The sequence below is a fragment of the Periplaneta americana genome, chromosome 2 (genome assembly GCF_040183065.1).
Source record: "Periplaneta americana isolate PAMFEO1 chromosome 2, P.americana_PAMFEO1_priV1, whole genome shotgun sequence".
NCBI classification, from domain to species: Eukaryota; Metazoa; Arthropoda; class Insecta; order Blattodea; family Blattidae; genus Periplaneta; species Periplaneta americana.
This window is the reverse complement of record NC_091118.1, coordinates 112,642,891-112,662,185: the sequence shown is the minus strand read 5'-3', so window position 1 is coordinate 112,662,185 and position 19,295 is coordinate 112,642,891. Positions and strand designations below refer to the sequence as shown.

General features: G+C 36.8%; 1 protein-coding gene across 5 annotated transcripts in view; it reads right to left on the bottom strand.

Annotated features, from left to right (window-relative positions):
• Positions 1 to 19,295, bottom strand: part of sl (small wing phospholipase C gamma 1) — a 133,524-nt gene that overhangs the window by 100,682 nt on the left and 13,547 nt on the right. For all 5 annotated transcript variants that reach the window (XM_069818310.1, XM_069818312.1, XM_069818313.1 and 2 more), the window contains exons 3-5: positions 8,846 to 8,995; positions 8,620 to 8,758; positions 6,822 to 6,984 (exon numbers count right to left, since the gene is read on the bottom strand). In XM_069818310.1, the coding sequence (XP_069674411.1) occupies positions 6,822 to 6,984; positions 8,620 to 8,758; positions 8,846 to 8,995 (452 nt within the window). The remainder of the gene's footprint in view (positions 1 to 6,821; positions 6,985 to 8,619; positions 8,759 to 8,845; positions 8,996 to 19,295) is intronic.

The following is a 19,295-nucleotide window of genomic DNA, read 5'->3' as shown; positions in this document are numbered from 1 at the left end:
CAGTTAATTCCCGATTTACCACGAAAATCGTCTGTAGCTGCATTTAGATTGGCAACAGGCCATGATTGCTTGGCCAAACACCTGCATAGAATTGGAATATATCAGTCCCCTAACTGCCCATTGTGCAATTCAAACCAAGAAATGGATTCGGAACACCTCAAAATCTGTGCTTCAGTGGCTGGCCATGATAATATCTTTGAAAAATATTGGAGTGCAAAAGGTCAAATGACTTTATTGTCAAACACCCGGCATTAGAAAACAACAACATTTAGTAGTTGCGCAAAATAGTTTTTCCATCTGTTTAGGATTGATGGAGAGTCTGCAAGCAAGTCACCATTCTCATCCTTGATCACGTTTACCCTTGGCTGATATCCGTTCTTAAATTCCTTTATACCCTTATATAAATCTCGAATGTTTTTATTCTTACTATTTGTTTCTACCTCATTCAGTTTTTCCTTCAAGTAACCTCTCTTTTTATTCCTAAGTGTACGACTTGCTTCCCGTCTTTCATTGAAATAATTATCTCTCTTCTCCTTAACTGGATCCTGTAAGAATTTCAATTTTGCCTGTTTCCTTCTTTCTACTACCATGCAACAATCTTCATCAAACCACGGTTTCTTTTTCTTAGTTTCATAATAACCTATGCTCTGCTCAGCTGCAATTTTGATACTATCTCTGATATTTTCCCACACGCAATTAACATCTAATTCTTTCTCAACTTCGTCGGAACTTTCTAAAGTGGCAAACCTATTCGAAATTTCGACCCGATAATTTTGCTTACCTTCCTCGTCCTTTAATTTCAAAATATTGAATTTAGTAATATTAACTTGTTGCTCTACTCGCTGGGCTACTGATAATCTTTCTCTTAATTCTCCAATCACCAAATAATGGTCAGAAGTACAGTCTGCATCCCTGAAAGTTCGAATATCTACTATACTAGTATGTCTGCGTTTATCTATCAAGATGTGATCTATTTGGTTGTGTGTCAATCCATCTGGAGAAGTCCAAGTATATTTATGTATATCCTTATGGGGCAATGTTGTATTTTTGACAATTAAATTTTTCGATGTGGCAAAGTTGACTAATCTAACTCCATTGTCACTACTAGTTGCGTGTAGGCTCTCTTTTCCAATAGTTGGTTTAAAAATATCCTCCTGTCCTACTTTAGCGTTGAAATCCCCCAATAAAATTTTTATGTGATATCTAGATAACTGATCAAAAGTATGTTCCAATTCCTCATGGAAGCTATCCTTTATATGGTCGTCTTTCTCTTCTATAGGGGTGTGAGCATTTATAACTATGATGTCGCACCATCTACCCTTAAGTACTAAATATGATAACCTGTCACTGATAAATTCGACCTTTTTTACTGCTGATTTTATTCTTTTATGAAAAAGAATCCTGTTCCTAATTGGTGATTATTGTTTCCTTCCCCATAATACAACAAGTAATCTCCTATTTGTGATATGCCATTCCCATCTAACCTAACCTCTTGTACTCCCACGAAGTCTATTCTATATCTAGCTAGTTCTTTTGCTACTAATGTTACCCCTCCTGTTCTATAAAGACTAGTTACTTTCCAAGTGCCAAATCTCAAAACCTTATTCCTTTGCTGTGGTAGTGCCAGAGATTCAGTCCTATTCCGAGGCTTATTGTAGGGATACGTAACAAGCTGTTTTTTACGGTGATGGGCTGTTAGCCCTTCGCCCAACCCCCAAGCTGGAGGACCACCCCTTATCGGCTGTCCACGACTGCTTATTCAAGATATTCGCAGCTACCCTCCATATCTGGAGGCCGTCTCCTCTATCCGCAACCTGAGGACGCGCCATGCTGTGGTGATAGGGACCCGCAATACATGGAAATACTGGGAAGTAAGAGAGAAAATAATTCGATTACTAAATCAAGAGCATTAGATACCTACCTACCTATTTGCGATATCACCTGTCATGATGAAAAAAAAACTGAACATAAAAATTACAATTCTTAAAAATAAGATATCATAAATCAAATCTAGTACACAGACATACATTTGTAAGATCTTTGCCAGACCCACTGTTACTTAAAGCAGTAAATCATGGACTTCATGAAAAATGGATCAAAATGAATTTTTAAGTGCTGAAATAAAATTCCCAAAGATAAATTTAAGTTACAAACATCTTATTCGTAAACGAAATTAAAAATTAATGGATACAACAAAAGGAAATTAGATAAGAGAGAGTGTACTGAGAAGACAGAGTGTGGACTCAGATGACAGAGAGTATATTGAGAGTGGACTGAGAGGACAGAGAGTGGAGTGAGAAGCTGAGAGTGGACTGAGAGTACAGAGAGTGAACTAAGAGAACAGAGTGGACTGAGTGGACAGAGATTGGTCTGAGGGCAGAAAGTGGACTACTGATAGAACAGAGAGTGGACTGAGAGGACAAAGAGTGAACTGAGAGAACAGAAAGTGGTCTGAGAGGACAGAGAGTAGACTGAGAGGATAGAAGGAGCATTGAGGGGCTAGAATAGAGGGACTAGAGAGTAAACTGAGAGAAGAGAGAGTGGACAGAGAGGATAGAGAGTTCACTGAGAGAACAGAGAGTGTACTGAGAGGCGACAGTGTGGACTCAGAAGAGTGAAGAAAGAGAGTGGACTGAGAGGACAGAAAATGGACTGATAGGACAGAGAGTGGACTGAGAGGTCAGAGAACGTACTGAGAAGATAGAGAATAGACTGAGAGGACTGAGAGAACAGAGAGGAGACAAAGAGTGGACTGAAAGGACACAGAGTGGACAGAGAGTAGATTGAGAGCCAGAATGGACAGAGAGTGAACTGATAGGACAGAGTAGAGAGTGGATTGAGTGATCAGAGAGTAGATTGAGAGACCAGAGAATGGACAGAGAGTGGACTAAGTGGACAGAGTGTGGAGTCACAAGACAAAAAGAAGAGTGAGAGTGGACTGAGAGGACAGAGTGGGCTGAATGAACAGAGAGTAAACCGAGAGGACAGAGAGTGATCTGAGAGAATAGGAAAGGGACAGAGTGTGGACTGAGAGGACAAGAGGAGACTGAGAGGACAGATAGTGTAATGAGAGGGCAGAGTGTCGACTCAGATGACAGAGTGGACTGAGAGGACAGAGAGTGGAGTGAGAAACTGAGAGTGGACTGAGTGTCCAGACAGCGAACTGAGTGTACAGAGAGTGGACTGAGAGGACAGAAAGTGGATTGAGAGGACAGAGAGTGAACTGAGAGGACAGTGAGAAGATCGAGGATGGACTGAGAGAACAGAGAATGGAGTGAGAAGACAGAGTGGACTGAGACGACAGAGAGTGGACTGAGAGGACAGAGAGTGGTCTGAAAGGACAGAGATTGGACTAAGAGGGCAGAGAGAAGACCGAAAGTGGACTGAGAGGACAGAGAATGGACTGAGGAGACAGGGAGTGGATTTGTAGGACAGAGAGTGGACTGAGAGGTAAGAGAACGGACTGAGAGGTAAGAGAATGGACTGAGAGGTAAGAGAACAGACTGAGAAGATAGAGAATGGACTGAGAGAACAAAGAGACAGAAAGTGGACTGAGAGGATAGAGTGGGCTGAAGGACAGAGAGAAGACTGAGAGACCAGAAAGTGACAGAGTGGACTGATAGGGCAGAAATAAGACAAATAGTGAACTGAGACGACAGTGGACAGAGTGAACTCAGAGGACAGAGTGTGGACTAAGAGGTCAGAGAGAAGACTGAGTGGACTGAGGGACCAGAGTGTGGACTGATAGAACAGAGATGAGAGAGTGCATTGAGTGGACAGAGAGTAGATTGAGAGACCAGACAGTGGAATGATAGGACAGAGAGAAGACAAAGAGTGAACAGACAGTGGACAGAAAGTGAACTGAGAGAACAGACAGTGGACAGAAAGTGAACTGACAGAACAGACAGTGGGCAGAGAGTGAACTGAGAGGAGAGTGTGGATTGAGTGGAGATTAGATTAAGAGGACAGTGAGAAGACCAAGAGTGGACTGAGAGGATAGAGATTGGAGTGAGAGGACAGTGAGAAGACCGAGAGTGAATTGAGAGGACAGAAAATGGGGTGAGAAGATAGTGGACTGAGAGTGAACTGTTGAAACTGCGAGTCAGAACTCTTTCCTCTCAGTCCTCTCTGTGCTCACTTATTGTAATTTCAGTACTCTCTCTTTCATATCAGTCCATTCTGTGTCCTTTCTCTGTTCTATCTCAGTCCTCTCGATCCAATCTGTGTCTTCTCAGCCCACTCTGTCCTCTCAGTTTTCTTTGCATCACTTTCTGTCCTCTCAGTCCATTTTTTTCTCTCATTCCCCTCTCTCCTCTCTCTGTCCTCTCAGTCCACTCAATATATTCACCATCCTCTCTGTCCATTCTCTTTTATCTCAGTTCACTCTCTGCTCTCTTAGCTCACTCCCTACCCTCTCAGTGCTCTATCCTCTCAGTACATTGCCTGTCCTCTCTGTCGTCTCAGTTCACTCTCTCTCCACTTGCTGTTCTCTCAGTCTACTCTCTGTACTCTCAGACCACTGTATGTACTCTCAGGCCTCTCTCCTTCCTCTCAGTTCACTCTCTGTGCTCTTAATCATTCTCTGTCCTCACAGTCCACTCTCTTGCCTCTCACTTCTCTGTTCTCTCAGTCCACTCTGTCCCCTCATTCCACTTGCTGTCCTCTCATTTCTCTCAGGTCACTGTCTTTTATCTGCCCACTGTCTGTCCTCTTAGTCCACACTCTATTTTCTCTCTCTCTCTCTCCATTCTCCTCTCTCTGTCCTCAATTCAAGAATGAAACAGAGGATTGAGAGAACAGAGAGGCAAATAATGACTGAGATGGCAGGGATGAGTGAAATTTAACAGAAGAGGTTCATTTGGTACACAAGTGTCCTTACAATTTTTCGCCAGTTTCTTCATACCTATATTATGCCTAATTATAATTTGAAGTGATTCGAACTCAGGAAATGCTACCATAACTGAGTTCAAACTACTGTAATTTGGCGGAAGATGTGCACTGTGTATACAAGTTTTTAGATTTTTCCTGCAGTTTTTATGCCTCTAATAAACAATTATACATTTTCAGAGCTCGAACTCAAAAAATAATAATACAGTCAAGGGTTCAAACTACAGACTGTAATTTGACGGAAGATGTGCATTCTGTATACAAGTTTTTAGATTCTTCCTGCAATTTTATATGCCTCTAATAAACAATTACACATTTTCAGGGCTAAAACTCAGGTAATACTGTCGACACTTAGTCCAAACTAGAGACTAATTTGGTGGAAGAGTCGCATTGTGTATACAAGTTTTCAGATTTTCCCTGCAATTTTTTATAGCTACAATGAAGAATTATACATTTCCAGGGCTCGAACTCAGGAAATAATACCATCACAGGTTGCAATCTGCAGTCTGTAATTTGACAGAAGAGGTGCATTGTATATAGAATTTTTTAGATTTTACCACACTCAGGAAATATTGTCCTCACTGACTTCGAACTACCATTCATTAATTATAATTTTTCCACCCTCGAACTCGGGAAGCTGCGTCATCAATGATTCCATTGATGACACTCTAAATGATGCAATACAACTGCTGCCATTTGTTATGTTGAGCTATTATGAAAAGTACCTGCTAAAACAGTTTAAGTACATGTTACTGTTAGTGCACTAGCTTTACCTATGGTGTGGTAGCTCTTTACTTATCTGTGTCTTGCGCATGCACAGTGTTACATCTTTGGACTTTGAAAAATTTCTTGAGGGACACTAGGTGCAGTTTCTCCAAAAGTTGTTTTACGTTGCCCTGATGCTATATACTGTAGTATGAGAACAGTTGGCAATGGATACCAGTTTCTACATATCATTCATACCAATCAACTTGCATCAGTATATATGTGTAGCCATTAAGAAAGAGGGTATTTTGTGTATACAGTTTGTAAGGTTAATAATTTGAGGGTATTAGGTTAGACTTGTTTTGTTATAGTTCTAATAGATCTAGATGATGATCAATGTTGTGAGCATCTAACGAATTTGTTAATATGTATCATTTTTCTAAGTTGTAGGTGTAATTGGTATCTATTTTCGAGTTGCAGTGATTTCTGCATGAAGCATTCCTGTGATTTTAGTTCTTTAGGTTGATTTTCGTAGGTGTCCCAGTAGGTATCATTTGGCAGGCAAATCATTTTCTGTGGGTGGGTGGGTAGGTGGATGGATATTTATTTGTCATCAACCTTTATATAAGTTATAGTGTACCAAAACTTATGTATACGGGCTTCACCATAACTTTCTATTAAATATACAAGTCTGCATTTCACAAGAAGATCCGAGCAAGGAATGCGAGTTTTTCCCCCACTCTTATAATCTATCTGTAACACAGAACCGCAGGCCATTGACTGAGGCTTCAATTAATATTAACCCCTAAAATCTAACCTACCCATTATTTCATTGAAGACGCTGAAGGAGTCCGCGAAAATACTGCTCTATGGAAACAAGAACCACAGTGCTAAAAAGTTTGAGAACCAGTTATCTATACAAAAGGGGTTACTATTTACATACAGATTTTCGAGTTCAAGTATTTATTAATGAAAACAATTTCACACATAATCTTACATAAACAATCCAAATCGTATTTAAGTGCAGATACTTTCTCAGACTTTCCATCATTCCCAGGAGGTCTGGTTTTGTAATTCTGTGATGCTGTTTTAACAAGGTACCATATATCCTTCATACATTAACTTAATATTTTCTATTCCCCATTAAAACAATAATTAAAACATTAATACCAACAATGCTTTATGGAGTTATTCGAAATCACAGACTAGATCAAATGAACCAATCTTACATTTTCATCAAACATCAATTTATGGTAGAGTGTTGCAAAGTCATCAAAGCCTAGCTCTGTTCTCTTTCGTGTATCCACTTCCTGGAATAGTTCCCTCAGCCTGCTCGTTGATATCTTGCAGTTCACTCGTGGCAGAAATGCTTTCATCTCTTTCAGTGTTATCCTGCAATCAACAAAAGTAATTGCAATGATTCACAAATGCTACAGATAGTATGACAACAAACACGATGTACCATAATTCTGAAGACTTCATGCATTTTTGTAATTTTCTTCTTTTTTCCTATCACGTATTAAGCCTGGTGGCCTGTTACAGTCTCACTCCATCATTTCAGCAGATCTTGTTCCTAAAGGAAGTTCAATGCTTGGCGTGGTATCCTTGTTCTAGGCATCCTGAGTATATGAGATTTCCATTTGGGTCAATATTTAATTCTTTCAAAATATCCAAATTTTTCTTCTTTTCTAATCTAGTTTAGTTTTTGTAATTGTTAGGATTATAAATAAATTAAACTCCATTCATACTTAGACAAAAGAAATTAAATTGAGAAACAACAAGAAACAGTACATGAGAGGCTTTGGATTTAAATGGAGAGAACCACTCTATTAAAATTAAACATTTTATCAATGTTTCCTGCAATATCATTCCTGCCAAAGAAAAATGATTCTTATTACTGTCACGAAAGGTATACTCAATCTTAAAAGTGTAGGCAAGGTCATTTGCTCAATATGAGAATGAAAGAGAGGCAAATGAAAACACAGCAACAACTGACAAGTTACGACACAAGTCACTTCCTTCTTACACAATAAAACAATGGACTCTGCCAACAGAATTATTAATGAGGTTTAGATCACTGCAATGTTAGATAATGTCCGCATGTTGCTACTGAACAAAGTAGGCTGAAAATTATTCCACACATATGACAGAGAACTTAAGCAAAACATAAACCCAACAATAGGACATCATTACAACTCCTCTTTAAAAACAATTCAATTATTTGAGATTGTATATGATATATATATATATATATATATATATATATATATATATATATATATATGAGGCCTTCCTCACTGAATAATCAAGACTACCTATACTGTATGTAGTCAACATGTAGATATCTATTATTGGAGAAAAACTCGTTCTGGGACTGGGAATCGAACCCAGGACCTCCCAGCTATGCGCGCTGAGTGCTCTTTCCATCTGAACTATGCCAAGACCTGATTCATGGAGCCGGCTAAACTCTCCTCAGCTCTCGGAATAGCTCAGATGGAAAGAGCACTTACAGCACATAGCTGAGAGGTCCTGGGTTCGATACGCAGTGCTGGAACGAATTTTTCTTCAATAATAGGTATCTACATGTTGTCTACATATAGGTAGTCTAGATTATTCAATGAGGATGGCGAGGCCCATATATGAATGTCAATATCAATTTTCTTTATGTAAGTGGCCGTGATTTGTGCTTGTAAATATTTACACATTATTTCACTAAAGTCCACTGCTCATTTACATAATTAAATCAACTAATGTTTCCATAAAATAATAATTATTTAACAATTACCTGTCAAACATGTAAAGAGGAAGTACAAATTTACATGCACTAATCCCCCCCCCCTTCCCCTGAGCTGAATATGAGCTAAAGAAAACATTAAAACAATAATCGAAATAAGCCTGTTCCTGAAATCATAAAAAAGAAAAAGAAGATGGTGGTGGTAGTGATGGTGATGAAGCAATTGATAAGTTCTTACATTAGCAGGATTGCAAAACTGACACATACTATACAAGTTCATGACTGATTCTTACATTTCTCTACTATTTTCCATACTATAGAACTCCTTACGTAACCATCTTTCGACTTGCAGAGGATATGGAGAGTTTATTGTATCTGGTACTAGATGGCGCAGAGCTCTCACCCAGAGCTCACATTCCTTCTCTGATAATGCTGTAACAAGAACAAGATCAGTTTACTATCACAATGAAAAAAAAGTTATCAAGAATACCTCATTCATTTCAAGTACATTATCAATACCTGCAATAGATAGTGTTTTAAGCCGAAATTCCAGGCCGTAGAATACCACAAAGCACTTCATATTTTCCATTCTCTTAGCTTCTTCTTGCCATCTCTCAAAATCTTTTGAATTCTTACCAACGCGAATTTCCTTTACTTCTCTAAGATCCACTATAAAAAAGAAACAAAGAGAAGACGTAATATAAATATTTTTTCTATACATTGTAAATAAACAACTAAATAAATTTTAAAAGTGTGTAATCAAGATGTATAAATAAATGTATCATATATGCACACATGAGCACATCCATAACCTGATCAAAGAAAGAGGTCGACAGAAACATATTCACTCCATTTTCATGAAATCACTGTTTTCATTGATGTTTTCTGCTACTTTCAAAAAATTTTAAAATATCAGAATGAAATCCTATTAACAAAGATTCCCAATTCATTCAACACCTTCATGGCTCTCGAAGTGATGATCTTGCATCTGAGTCTTTATGAAACCAAACAAAAATGTCTGTTCGTTTCAGATACAGACTGTATGGTGCTTGATGTTGAAGTTGGAATTATTGAGAATTTCTAATGTGACAGATAAGTTGTTGTTGTTTTCTAATGCCAGGAGTTTGACAATAAAGTCATTTGACCTCTTGCACTCCAATATTTTTCAAAGATATTATCATGACTAGCCACTGAAGCACAGATTTTGAGGTGTACTGAATCCATTTCTTGGTTTGAGTTGCACAATGGGCAGTTAGAGGACTGATATATTCCAATTCTATGCAGGTGTTTGGCCAAACAGATAAGTGCAATGAATTTAAGCAACAAATTATAAAATATGTTTAAAACTTGAATTAGAAAATTAAAAATGCAAATGCAAAGACATGCAGTGTAAGCGTACGCACACAAAGAAAGCAGGTTTCCCGCTTTCAAGTTGTGGTACCGACAAGCGCTTACCCATGTCAAGAAGTTGTGCATGTTAGCTAATGAGGTCCAAACAGAAAGGATGCAGGTTCGTACTTGTCAACGCATGCAACAGGTGCCTACAAGTTTACCGAAATGAATTGTTAATTCCTGCTCAATGGTTGTTGATGCCTGTAATCTATATTGTCGGAAGACAGAGGAAGTAAAATGGATAGCGAAACTTTAATTGCTGGTTTATAATACACCTGCGATATGGGATAAAAGAGACAGGCACCATAGTAAAAAGAATGTATTGGAGAAGTGTTGGAAAGAAATAAGTGCAGAAATGAAAGATGATGGTAAGTAAAATATCTAAAGATAATAATACAAAATGTTTTACAATAACTAAGAAGTTTCTAGATAAACATCACAAGTCACAAAAGTTTATTTTTAAAAGGTTTATATGATTGTAATGGGGATATTATGCTAAACAGACTATCAGAAACCTTTGAGAGGAGAATTTCTTTAAAATATTTTATAAAAAATTTTCTCTACGGGTAAGATGGGATTACGTTTTTTAAATGTTTTCTGACAAATCTTATCATTTGATTTGTTACATATTTTTCTTTCAACACTGCAATTGTTGACTTCATTGCTTGTGAAAACGCTACATCAGAGCTAATTTCTCATATATTCTTTTTAGAAGCTAAGGAAGAGGTGGTAGTATATAAAAGATTAGTCTGCCGTCAATTAGTGTAATAGGCCTATGTTTCCAATCAGTGATGTATACAGAAGGGGAAAAGGAATAGCCATCATATCCCATTATCACCTGGCTTAATTGCCTCATGAGTGACGTCTTATTGGTATCACTTAATGGGGTTCAAACTTATCTTCAGATAGTTGACTAAACAACAAACAGTTTGCCCCCGAAAGTGGGCAAATCCCACTTTCTCGATCTAGAGATGCTGGTAACTACAGTGATCACACAGTAAAATGGTAACACATTTTGAAACTGTCAAGTTCCTCAAGATGTTGTGAGGCCCAGGGAATTTGAACAAAGTGTCTGTAGCTCCTGGTACTGCAGAGGAGACACAATTATTGGCAGCAACTGAATTCGACAACCCTGACAATGCAATGCCCCTCTCACCCACACCTGATAGAATATTAGTGACAGAAATTTTTCCCAGAGAATGTTGACCCAGTCCCTGATACTACTACAACATTTTTAGAATCCACTTCTCAGCCATTCCATGCTAAACTAAGCCTGGACATTATTTTTTAAAGTTTAGTATTTCTTTCTCGGGACTAATAATAATAATAAACCCTTATTATTTATATTTTACAATAGAAATAAGTTCAACAACATAGTTCACTGTGTATATATTTATTTTATGAACAAATGTGAAGTGTGCACATGCTGAACTTCAGTGTGAAAAATGATCAATATTGAGAGTCCTTGAATTGAAACCTTTTTCATCAACCAGTTGATCTGCTGTCATTTTACCTACAGCAGTAGTTTTCTTTCTCATTTTAGGAATTCATTCTAAAAACAGGTGAGGTAGTTAATGAGTTTTAATTACATTAATGGTAACAGTTGTGTGTGTCACACCTGTCTCAAAAATTACTCTGAAGTTTATTCTATTTATCTATACTAATAATAAATCTGTAAGCGAAATTTTTCTGGTAATTTTCGCTTTTCCAAAAATAATTGGTGTTAACATATATAATTAATCATCCTGAAACCGAAAATCGCTTCTTTGAAATTTTTGTTTGTATGTCTGTCTGTATGTCTGTCTGTTACCTTTCACGCGATAATGGCTTAACGGATTTCGATGAAAATTGGAATATAAATTAAGTTCGTTGTAACTTAGATTTTAGGCTATGTGGCATTCAAAATACTTCATTTAAAAGGTGGGTAATAAGGGGGCCTGAATTAAATAAACCGAAATATCTCGCTTATTATTGATTTTTGTGAAAAATGTACATAACAAAAGTTTCTTTAAAAATGATTTCCGATAAGTTTTATCCCAGGCAAAATTTTGATAGGACTGATATTTAAGTCTGCCTATCTATCTGTTTGTTACATTTTCACGCGATAATGGCTGAACGGATTTCGATGAAAATTGGAATATAAATTACGTTCGTTGTAACTTAGATTTTAGGCTATATAGCATTCAAAATACTTTATTTAAAAGGGGGAGGTTATAAGGGGGCCTGAATTAAATAAACCGAAATATCTCGCTTATTATTGACTTTTGTGAAAAATGTTACATAACAAAAATTTCTTTAAAAAATGATGTCCGATAAGTTTTATCCCAGGCAAAATTTTGATAGGACTGATATTTAAGGATATACAAGAGTTTTAAAATAACAATACAATACATTTCCACCGCCGCCTCAGATTATAGTGTCGTTCCGTAACTTCTATGTGCAAAATATTAAAATTTTTAGTAGGAAGAAAAACAAATTTATTCATTCTATGGCAGTAGAGCATAGGAGATCGTGAATTCTTACATTTTCGAAAGAAATATAATTAAGTTATATATAGTAGATTGTATCCATGTATTGTGGGTCCCTATCACCACGGCATGGCGCGTCCTCAGGTTGCGGATAGAGGAGACGGTCTCCAGATATGGAGGGTAGCTGCGAATATATTGAATAAGCAGTCGTGGACAGCCGATAAGGGGTGGTCCTCCAGCTTGGGGGTTGGGCGAAGGGCTAACAACCCATCACCGTAAAAAACAGCTTGTTACGTATCCCTATAATAAGCCTCGGAATAGGACTGATTCTCTGGCACGACCACACCAAAGGAATAAGGTTTTGAGATTTGGCACTTGGAAAGTAACTAGTCTTTATAGAACAGGAGGGGTAACATTAGTAGCAAAAGAACTAGCTAGATATAGAATAGACTTCGTGGGAGTAAAAGAGGTTAGGTTAGATGGGAATGGCATATCACGAATAGGAGATTACTTGTTGTATTATGGGGAAGGAAACAATAATCACCAATTAGGAACAGGATTCTTTGTTCATAAAAGAATAAAATCAGCAGTAAAAAAGGTCGAATTTATCAGTGACAGGTTATCATATTTAGTACTTAAGGGTAGATGGTGCGACATCATAGTTATAAATGCTCACGCCCCTACAGAAGAGAAAGACGACCATATAAAGAATAGCTTCTATGAGGAATTGGAACATACTTTTGATCAGTTCCCTAGATATCACATGAAAATTTTATTGGGGGATTTCAATGCTAAAGTAGGACGGGAGGATATTTTTAAACCAACTATTGGAAAAGAGAGCCTACACGCAATTAGTAGTGACAATGGAGTTAGATTAGTCAACTTTGCCACATCGAAAAATTTAATTGTCAAAAGTACAACATTCCCCCATAAGGATATACATAAATATACTTGGACTTCTCCAGATGGATTGACACACAACCAAATAGATCACATCTTGATAGATAAACGGAGACATACTAGTATAGTAGATATTCGAACTTTCAGGGGTGCAGACTGTAATTCTGACCATTATTTGGTGATTGGAGAATTAAGAGAAAGATTATCAGTAGCCAAGCGAGTAGAGTAACAAGTTAATATTACTAAATTCAATATTTTGAAATTAAAGGACGAGGAAGCTAAGCAAAATTATCAGGTCGAAATTTCGAATAGGTTTGCCACTTTAGAAAGTTCCGACGAAGTTGAGAAAGAATTAGATGTTAATAGCGTGTGGGAAAATATCAGAGATAGTATCAAAATTGCAGCTGAGCAGAGCATAGGTTATTATGAAACTAAGAAAAAGAAACCGTGGTTTGATGAAGATTGTTGCATGGTAGTAGAAAGAAGGAAACAGGCAAAATTGAAATTCTTACAGGATCCAGTTGAGGAGAAGAGAGATAATTATTTCAATGAAAGACGGGAAGCAAGTCGTACACTTAGGAATAAAAAGAGAGGTTACTTGAAGGAAAAACTGAATGAGGTAGAAACAAATAGTAAGAATAAAAACATTCGACATTTATATAAGGGTATAAAGGAATTTAAGAATGGATATCAGCCAAGGGTAAACGTGATCAAGGATGAGAATGGTGACTTGCTTGCAGACTCTCCATCTATTCTAAACAGATGGAAAAACTAACTAAATGTACATAGGCCAAACAGAAATGATCGGGACGACATTGAAATACAAACTGCTGAGCCATTTATACCCGAACCCACACTTTCAGAAGTCGAAATTTCGATAGAAAATCTGAAAAAGTACAAGTCTCCAGGTATCGATCAAATTCCAGCAGAATTAATACAAGAGGGTGGAAGTGCATTATATAGCAAAATTTATAAACTTGTACTTGCTATTTGGGAAAAGGAAATTGTACCGGAACAATGGAAGGAGTCCATAATTGTACCTATTTTTAAAAAGGGGGACAAAACCAACTGTGGTAACTTTCGAGGAATATCACTTTTGTTGACGTCGTACAAAATTTTGTCCAATATTCTTTTGAGAAGATTAACTCCGTACGTAGATGAAATTATTGGGGATCATCAGTGCGGTTTTCGGTGTAATAGATCGACTATTGATAAATTTTTTTGTATTCGACAGATAATGGAGAAAAAATGGGAGTATAAGGGTACAGTACATCAGTTATTCATAGATTTCAAAAAGGCATATGACTCGGTGAAGAGGGAAGTATTATATGATATTCTTATTGAATTTGGTATTCCCAAGAAACTAGTTCGATTAATTAAAATGTGTCTCAGTGAAACATACAGCAGAGTCCGTATAGGTCAGTTTCTATCTGATGCTTTTCCAATTCACTGCGGGCTAAAGCAGGGAGATGCACTATCACCTTTACTTTTTAACTTCGCGCTAGAATATGCCATTAGGAAAGTTCAGGATAACAGGCAGGGTTTGGAATTGAACGGGTTACATCAGCTTCTTGTCTATGCGGATGACGTGAATATGTTAGGAGAAAATACACAAACGATTAGGGAAAACACGGAAATTTTACTTGAAGCAAGTAGAGCGATCGGTTTGGAAGTAAATCCCGAAAAGACAAAGTATATGATTATGTCTCGTGACCAGAATATTGTACGAAATGGAAATATAAAAATTGGAGATTTATCCTTCGAAGAGGTGGAAAAATTCAAATATCTTGGAGCAACAGTAACAAATATAAATGACACTCAGGAGGAAATTAAACGCAGAATAAATATGGGAAATGCGTGTTATTATTCGGTTGAGAAGCTCTTATCATCCAGTCTGCTGTCCAAAAATCTGAAAGTTAGAATTTATAAAACAGTTATATTACCGGTTCTTCTGTATGGTTGTGAAACTTGGACTCTCACTCTGAGAGAGGAACATAGGTTCAGGGTGTTTGAGAATAAGGTGCTTAGGAAAATATTTGGGGCTAAGCGGGATGAAGTTACAGGAGAATGGAGAAAGTTACACAACACAGAACTGCACGCATTGTATTCTTCACCTGACATAATTAGGAACATTAAATCCAGACGTTTGAGATGGGCAGGACATGTAGCACGTATGGGCGAATCCAGAAATGCATATAGAGTGTTAGTTGGGAGACCAGAGGGAAAAAGACCTTTAGGGAGGCCGAGACGTAGATGGGAGGATAATATTAAAATGGATTTGAGGGAGGTGGGGTATGATGATAGAGACTGGATTAATCTTGCACAGGATAGGGACCGCTGGCGGGCTTATGTGAGGGCGGCAATGAACCTTCGGGTTCCTTAAAAGCCATTTGTAAGTAAAGTAAGTATAGTAGATTGTATTATTTGCTGCATCACTATTTAAGTTATTTAATAGAGCAAAAATCTGAAAATCGATATGTGACATAGGAGTTATTACAGGAACGACGACGATGGCTACAATGAAATCAAAACAAATGACTCCATCCATTTAAGGCGGCCTTGACGTTTATCAATATTAATATACAGAGAATATTTTGTGTGTTTGTATGAAGTAATCTCAGAAGCTAATTAACGTTCACTATTTGAAATTTGTAGTTTCTCTAGATGGATGTAATGCTACAAATGAGGACTGAGGTACGCACAGAAAAATTGATATTCTGTCGAAATATTGTATAACTTGATTATTGCAACTTTATTTGGTCCACATAAAATACTCTAATTTTATACACTCATTTTACCATAGAGATCACCAGAGCTGAGTTATTTTAAAAGGTATCATGAAATGGCATTCCTGCGCTCATAATTTACCCATATTCATTTCCTGTGTTTCTTAAAATAGGCCTAATATTTAAGTAGGGTACCTCATTTTTTTATTTGCATAAACAATGATATACAACCGAGCGAGTTGGCTCAGGCAGTAGCATTTGAGACACACATTCGGGGGTCCTGGGCCGACCAATCTGAGGTTTTTCATGATTTTCCTTAGTCATAAAGGCAAATGCCGGATTGGAAAGATACATGCCATTATTCATCACCGCCTCAATTACCAATACCAAAAACATTAATCAAAGTCTATAATTAGTTACATGAACACAAGCCATCTACAACACACAATAGAAACAGGAACTCAACACGAGTAAAAACGGCCTGCTGATATACCCACACATTCTAAACAAGCGACATGATCACAAATGTTAAGGCATGAATAAAATAAACTTAACAAAAAAAAAAGGTGCACAGTAAGGTTAACATAAAAATGATCTTCGTACACAATCAACTCTATTAATTTGGAGTGATTTATTAAAGGATGCATTAAAGACTAATTTAGAAAAATGTTAAACGAATTATATTTGCACCAAATGAATGGTCTCTGGACCAAAATGATAGCATTTTAATTATTTAAACACAATTTAAATTAAGTACCATATTAAACGATTTATTCTTCATATCAAACACGAATGTTCCCTGGACCCAATGTTCTATTTTAATTATATAATTACTTTATATTTATTTCTAATAAGTGCAGCGGAGCACATGGGTACAGCTAGTTAATAATAAAGTATAAAAGAAACAAAAGTTTGCAGAAGTATGGTTGAGTCATTAGTCAATACAATCTGAATATTACTTTTAATTGATTCAGAATTAAGACATAATAAAGCTCTGGTTAATATCTGCCACACCCATCCTACAGAGTATGACTGAGGTTATGAAACTTTATTTACTATTACTTATGGAAAAGTGAATTAAATTAAATTAAGTTGAATTTTGTAAGAGACTTCTATGGTTGTATGTGTTCTTGTCATATAGGCTCATTCTCACAATTGAGGACAGTTTAAAAAAAATGAATGAATTTTGTTCTTGCTCCAAAACGTAAGACATTTCAAATGCTTTTCTTCTTATTCTTCGTATATGAATACAGAAAAGAGAGAAAAGTGGAGAACATCAAAACAGAACTGGAGAAAGAAACTGAATGAAAATGAAGTCGAAGAAGTATACTTGTTGAAGGAAAGGCAGAGAGATAGGAAGAGGCGAGCAAATGCACAGAATTGTTTATCTGCAGATATGAATAAACTGAAAGCCAAAGGACGTAAGGATGCTCAAAAATAGAAGAGAGCAGTAGGCAAAGACTGAAAATGGAACTCCTGAACTTGGTTCTTACAAGTGTGTGGAGTCACTTCGTTTGTAAGACAGATAAAAGATGAAGAAGGTGCTTCCTATAAGACCAAGTAAAAACAGGCAGTTATTTAAAAACTTCTGGAAGCAAATCAGATGTTCCAAGTACAGTGTTCAAGAAAAGGAAGAAATCTTGGAACGAGGTTCTAGCAGTTGAAGAAGATGGTGAAGTTAAAGTTATGTGCTTGAGAGTGTGTGACAGAGAAAATGCTCAGATTTTCAGAATGGATGAAAATGATGTGTCGTATGTTTCATATGAACAACTGATAGGTATTATTCCAGAACCAACTATAAAAGTTACAGGAAACAAGACTCTCTTATATATTTTCTAGAAGTAAGTTACTGATGTTCTTGAACAATCTTAGAACTAAATACTACTTCAGTTGATTTGTATGTTTATGTTTGTTGTAATGTTGTTAAAATATATTATTACAATTACTATTTAATTTAATGCTCTCTAAGATCACAGGAATCATTTTTAGCTTCAAATTTCAATTATTTTGATATACAACAAATGTAACTTCACAGTGTTACACCTGTCACCTGAAAAGTGTCACACCAGTCCTATGCATAATTCTTTATAAAATGTTATGATCCAGGTATAAATGTGCTATTATTACAGGAAACATTAATAACATTAAATAACTTTCAGTACAAAAATTCTCAAGATATTTGTTTTATTAAGTTCACAGGATTTTCTTCTTTTCATCAGGTTGTTCACTACAAGTGCATATTTTTGTCACACCCGTCCTCGGGCATTTACGATGCTGCTATCTTAAGTATGGTTAGAATTCTGCGACAATAATTACATAGTAGGTGCAAGGTTTAATGTACTACACTGTGATCCAGGTATGAGAGTTGTAGCATGCACTGCAAAAAATTGGGGGTCAGTAAACTAGTTAAAAATGTTATGCAAATGTCACATCCATCCGCATGGCATGGCTGTTCTGTATCTGTTACAGAAAGGGAAAAAAAAAAAAAAGACGTAGGTCAACAAATGTATTCAATGATTCTCTGCTACCTATTGAAAGGCATAAGTTTCAAAAGTCTACTATTACAACACATGCCAATTACACCAACTTTTGGTTAATATATGTCCCACTGCATTTAAAATGTAATGCAATGTTCCCAACATCATTCTGGTATAGCTACTGAAGAAATCTACCTCAGTCTGCATTCAAATCATTAAACAAGAGACGTTATTCACCACACCTGTTCCACACTGATTTATTGGATGAATGCTAGTTGTTTTCTTGTCTTTTTTAATATAAAACTATCAAAATGTAGAAAAAAAGTCTTCATCAGACGAGCTAGTCACCGTGAAAGCAATTGGCAGGTTTTACCACTTCTCTGTGTCCACTACTCAGCACCGACCAGCGCGGGCAATCTGCATTCACAGCCAGCGAGCTTGTTACCTGCTTTTGCATGCTTTCTTTGTGTGGGTACCCTAAGGCCCTACACTGTCATATTGGAAAACTCTTTTCTTCTTTCCTGGAAGTTTATTACACAGTACAGTATGTAGCTGTTAGAGTCATTACTCATAATGAAACAATATACGTATGGGAAGGAAAAAATCTTTCTCCAATACAACAATGCTTGGACTCATACTGCATAGCTCTGCACAAATAAATATGAAGAAAATGGATTAAAAAATCTTCTGTCCTGCCCATTACACAATCAGAAACTGACACTCTCAGATCATAAAATCAGATAACAAAACACTATGAATATTTGTTTAACATTCATTCATTCATTCATTCATCATAGTGTTCTGCCCAAGAGAAAGTCTTTCACTGCAAATCCAGCATTCTCGAGTCTTTCCTATTTTCTGCCTTCCTCTTAGTCTCCACATATGATCCATATATTTTAATGTCGTCTATCATATATCTTCTTCTGCCTTGAACTCTTCTGCCGTTCACCATTACTTCCAGCGCATCCTTCAGTAGGCAGTTTTTCTTCTTAACCAGTGACCCAGC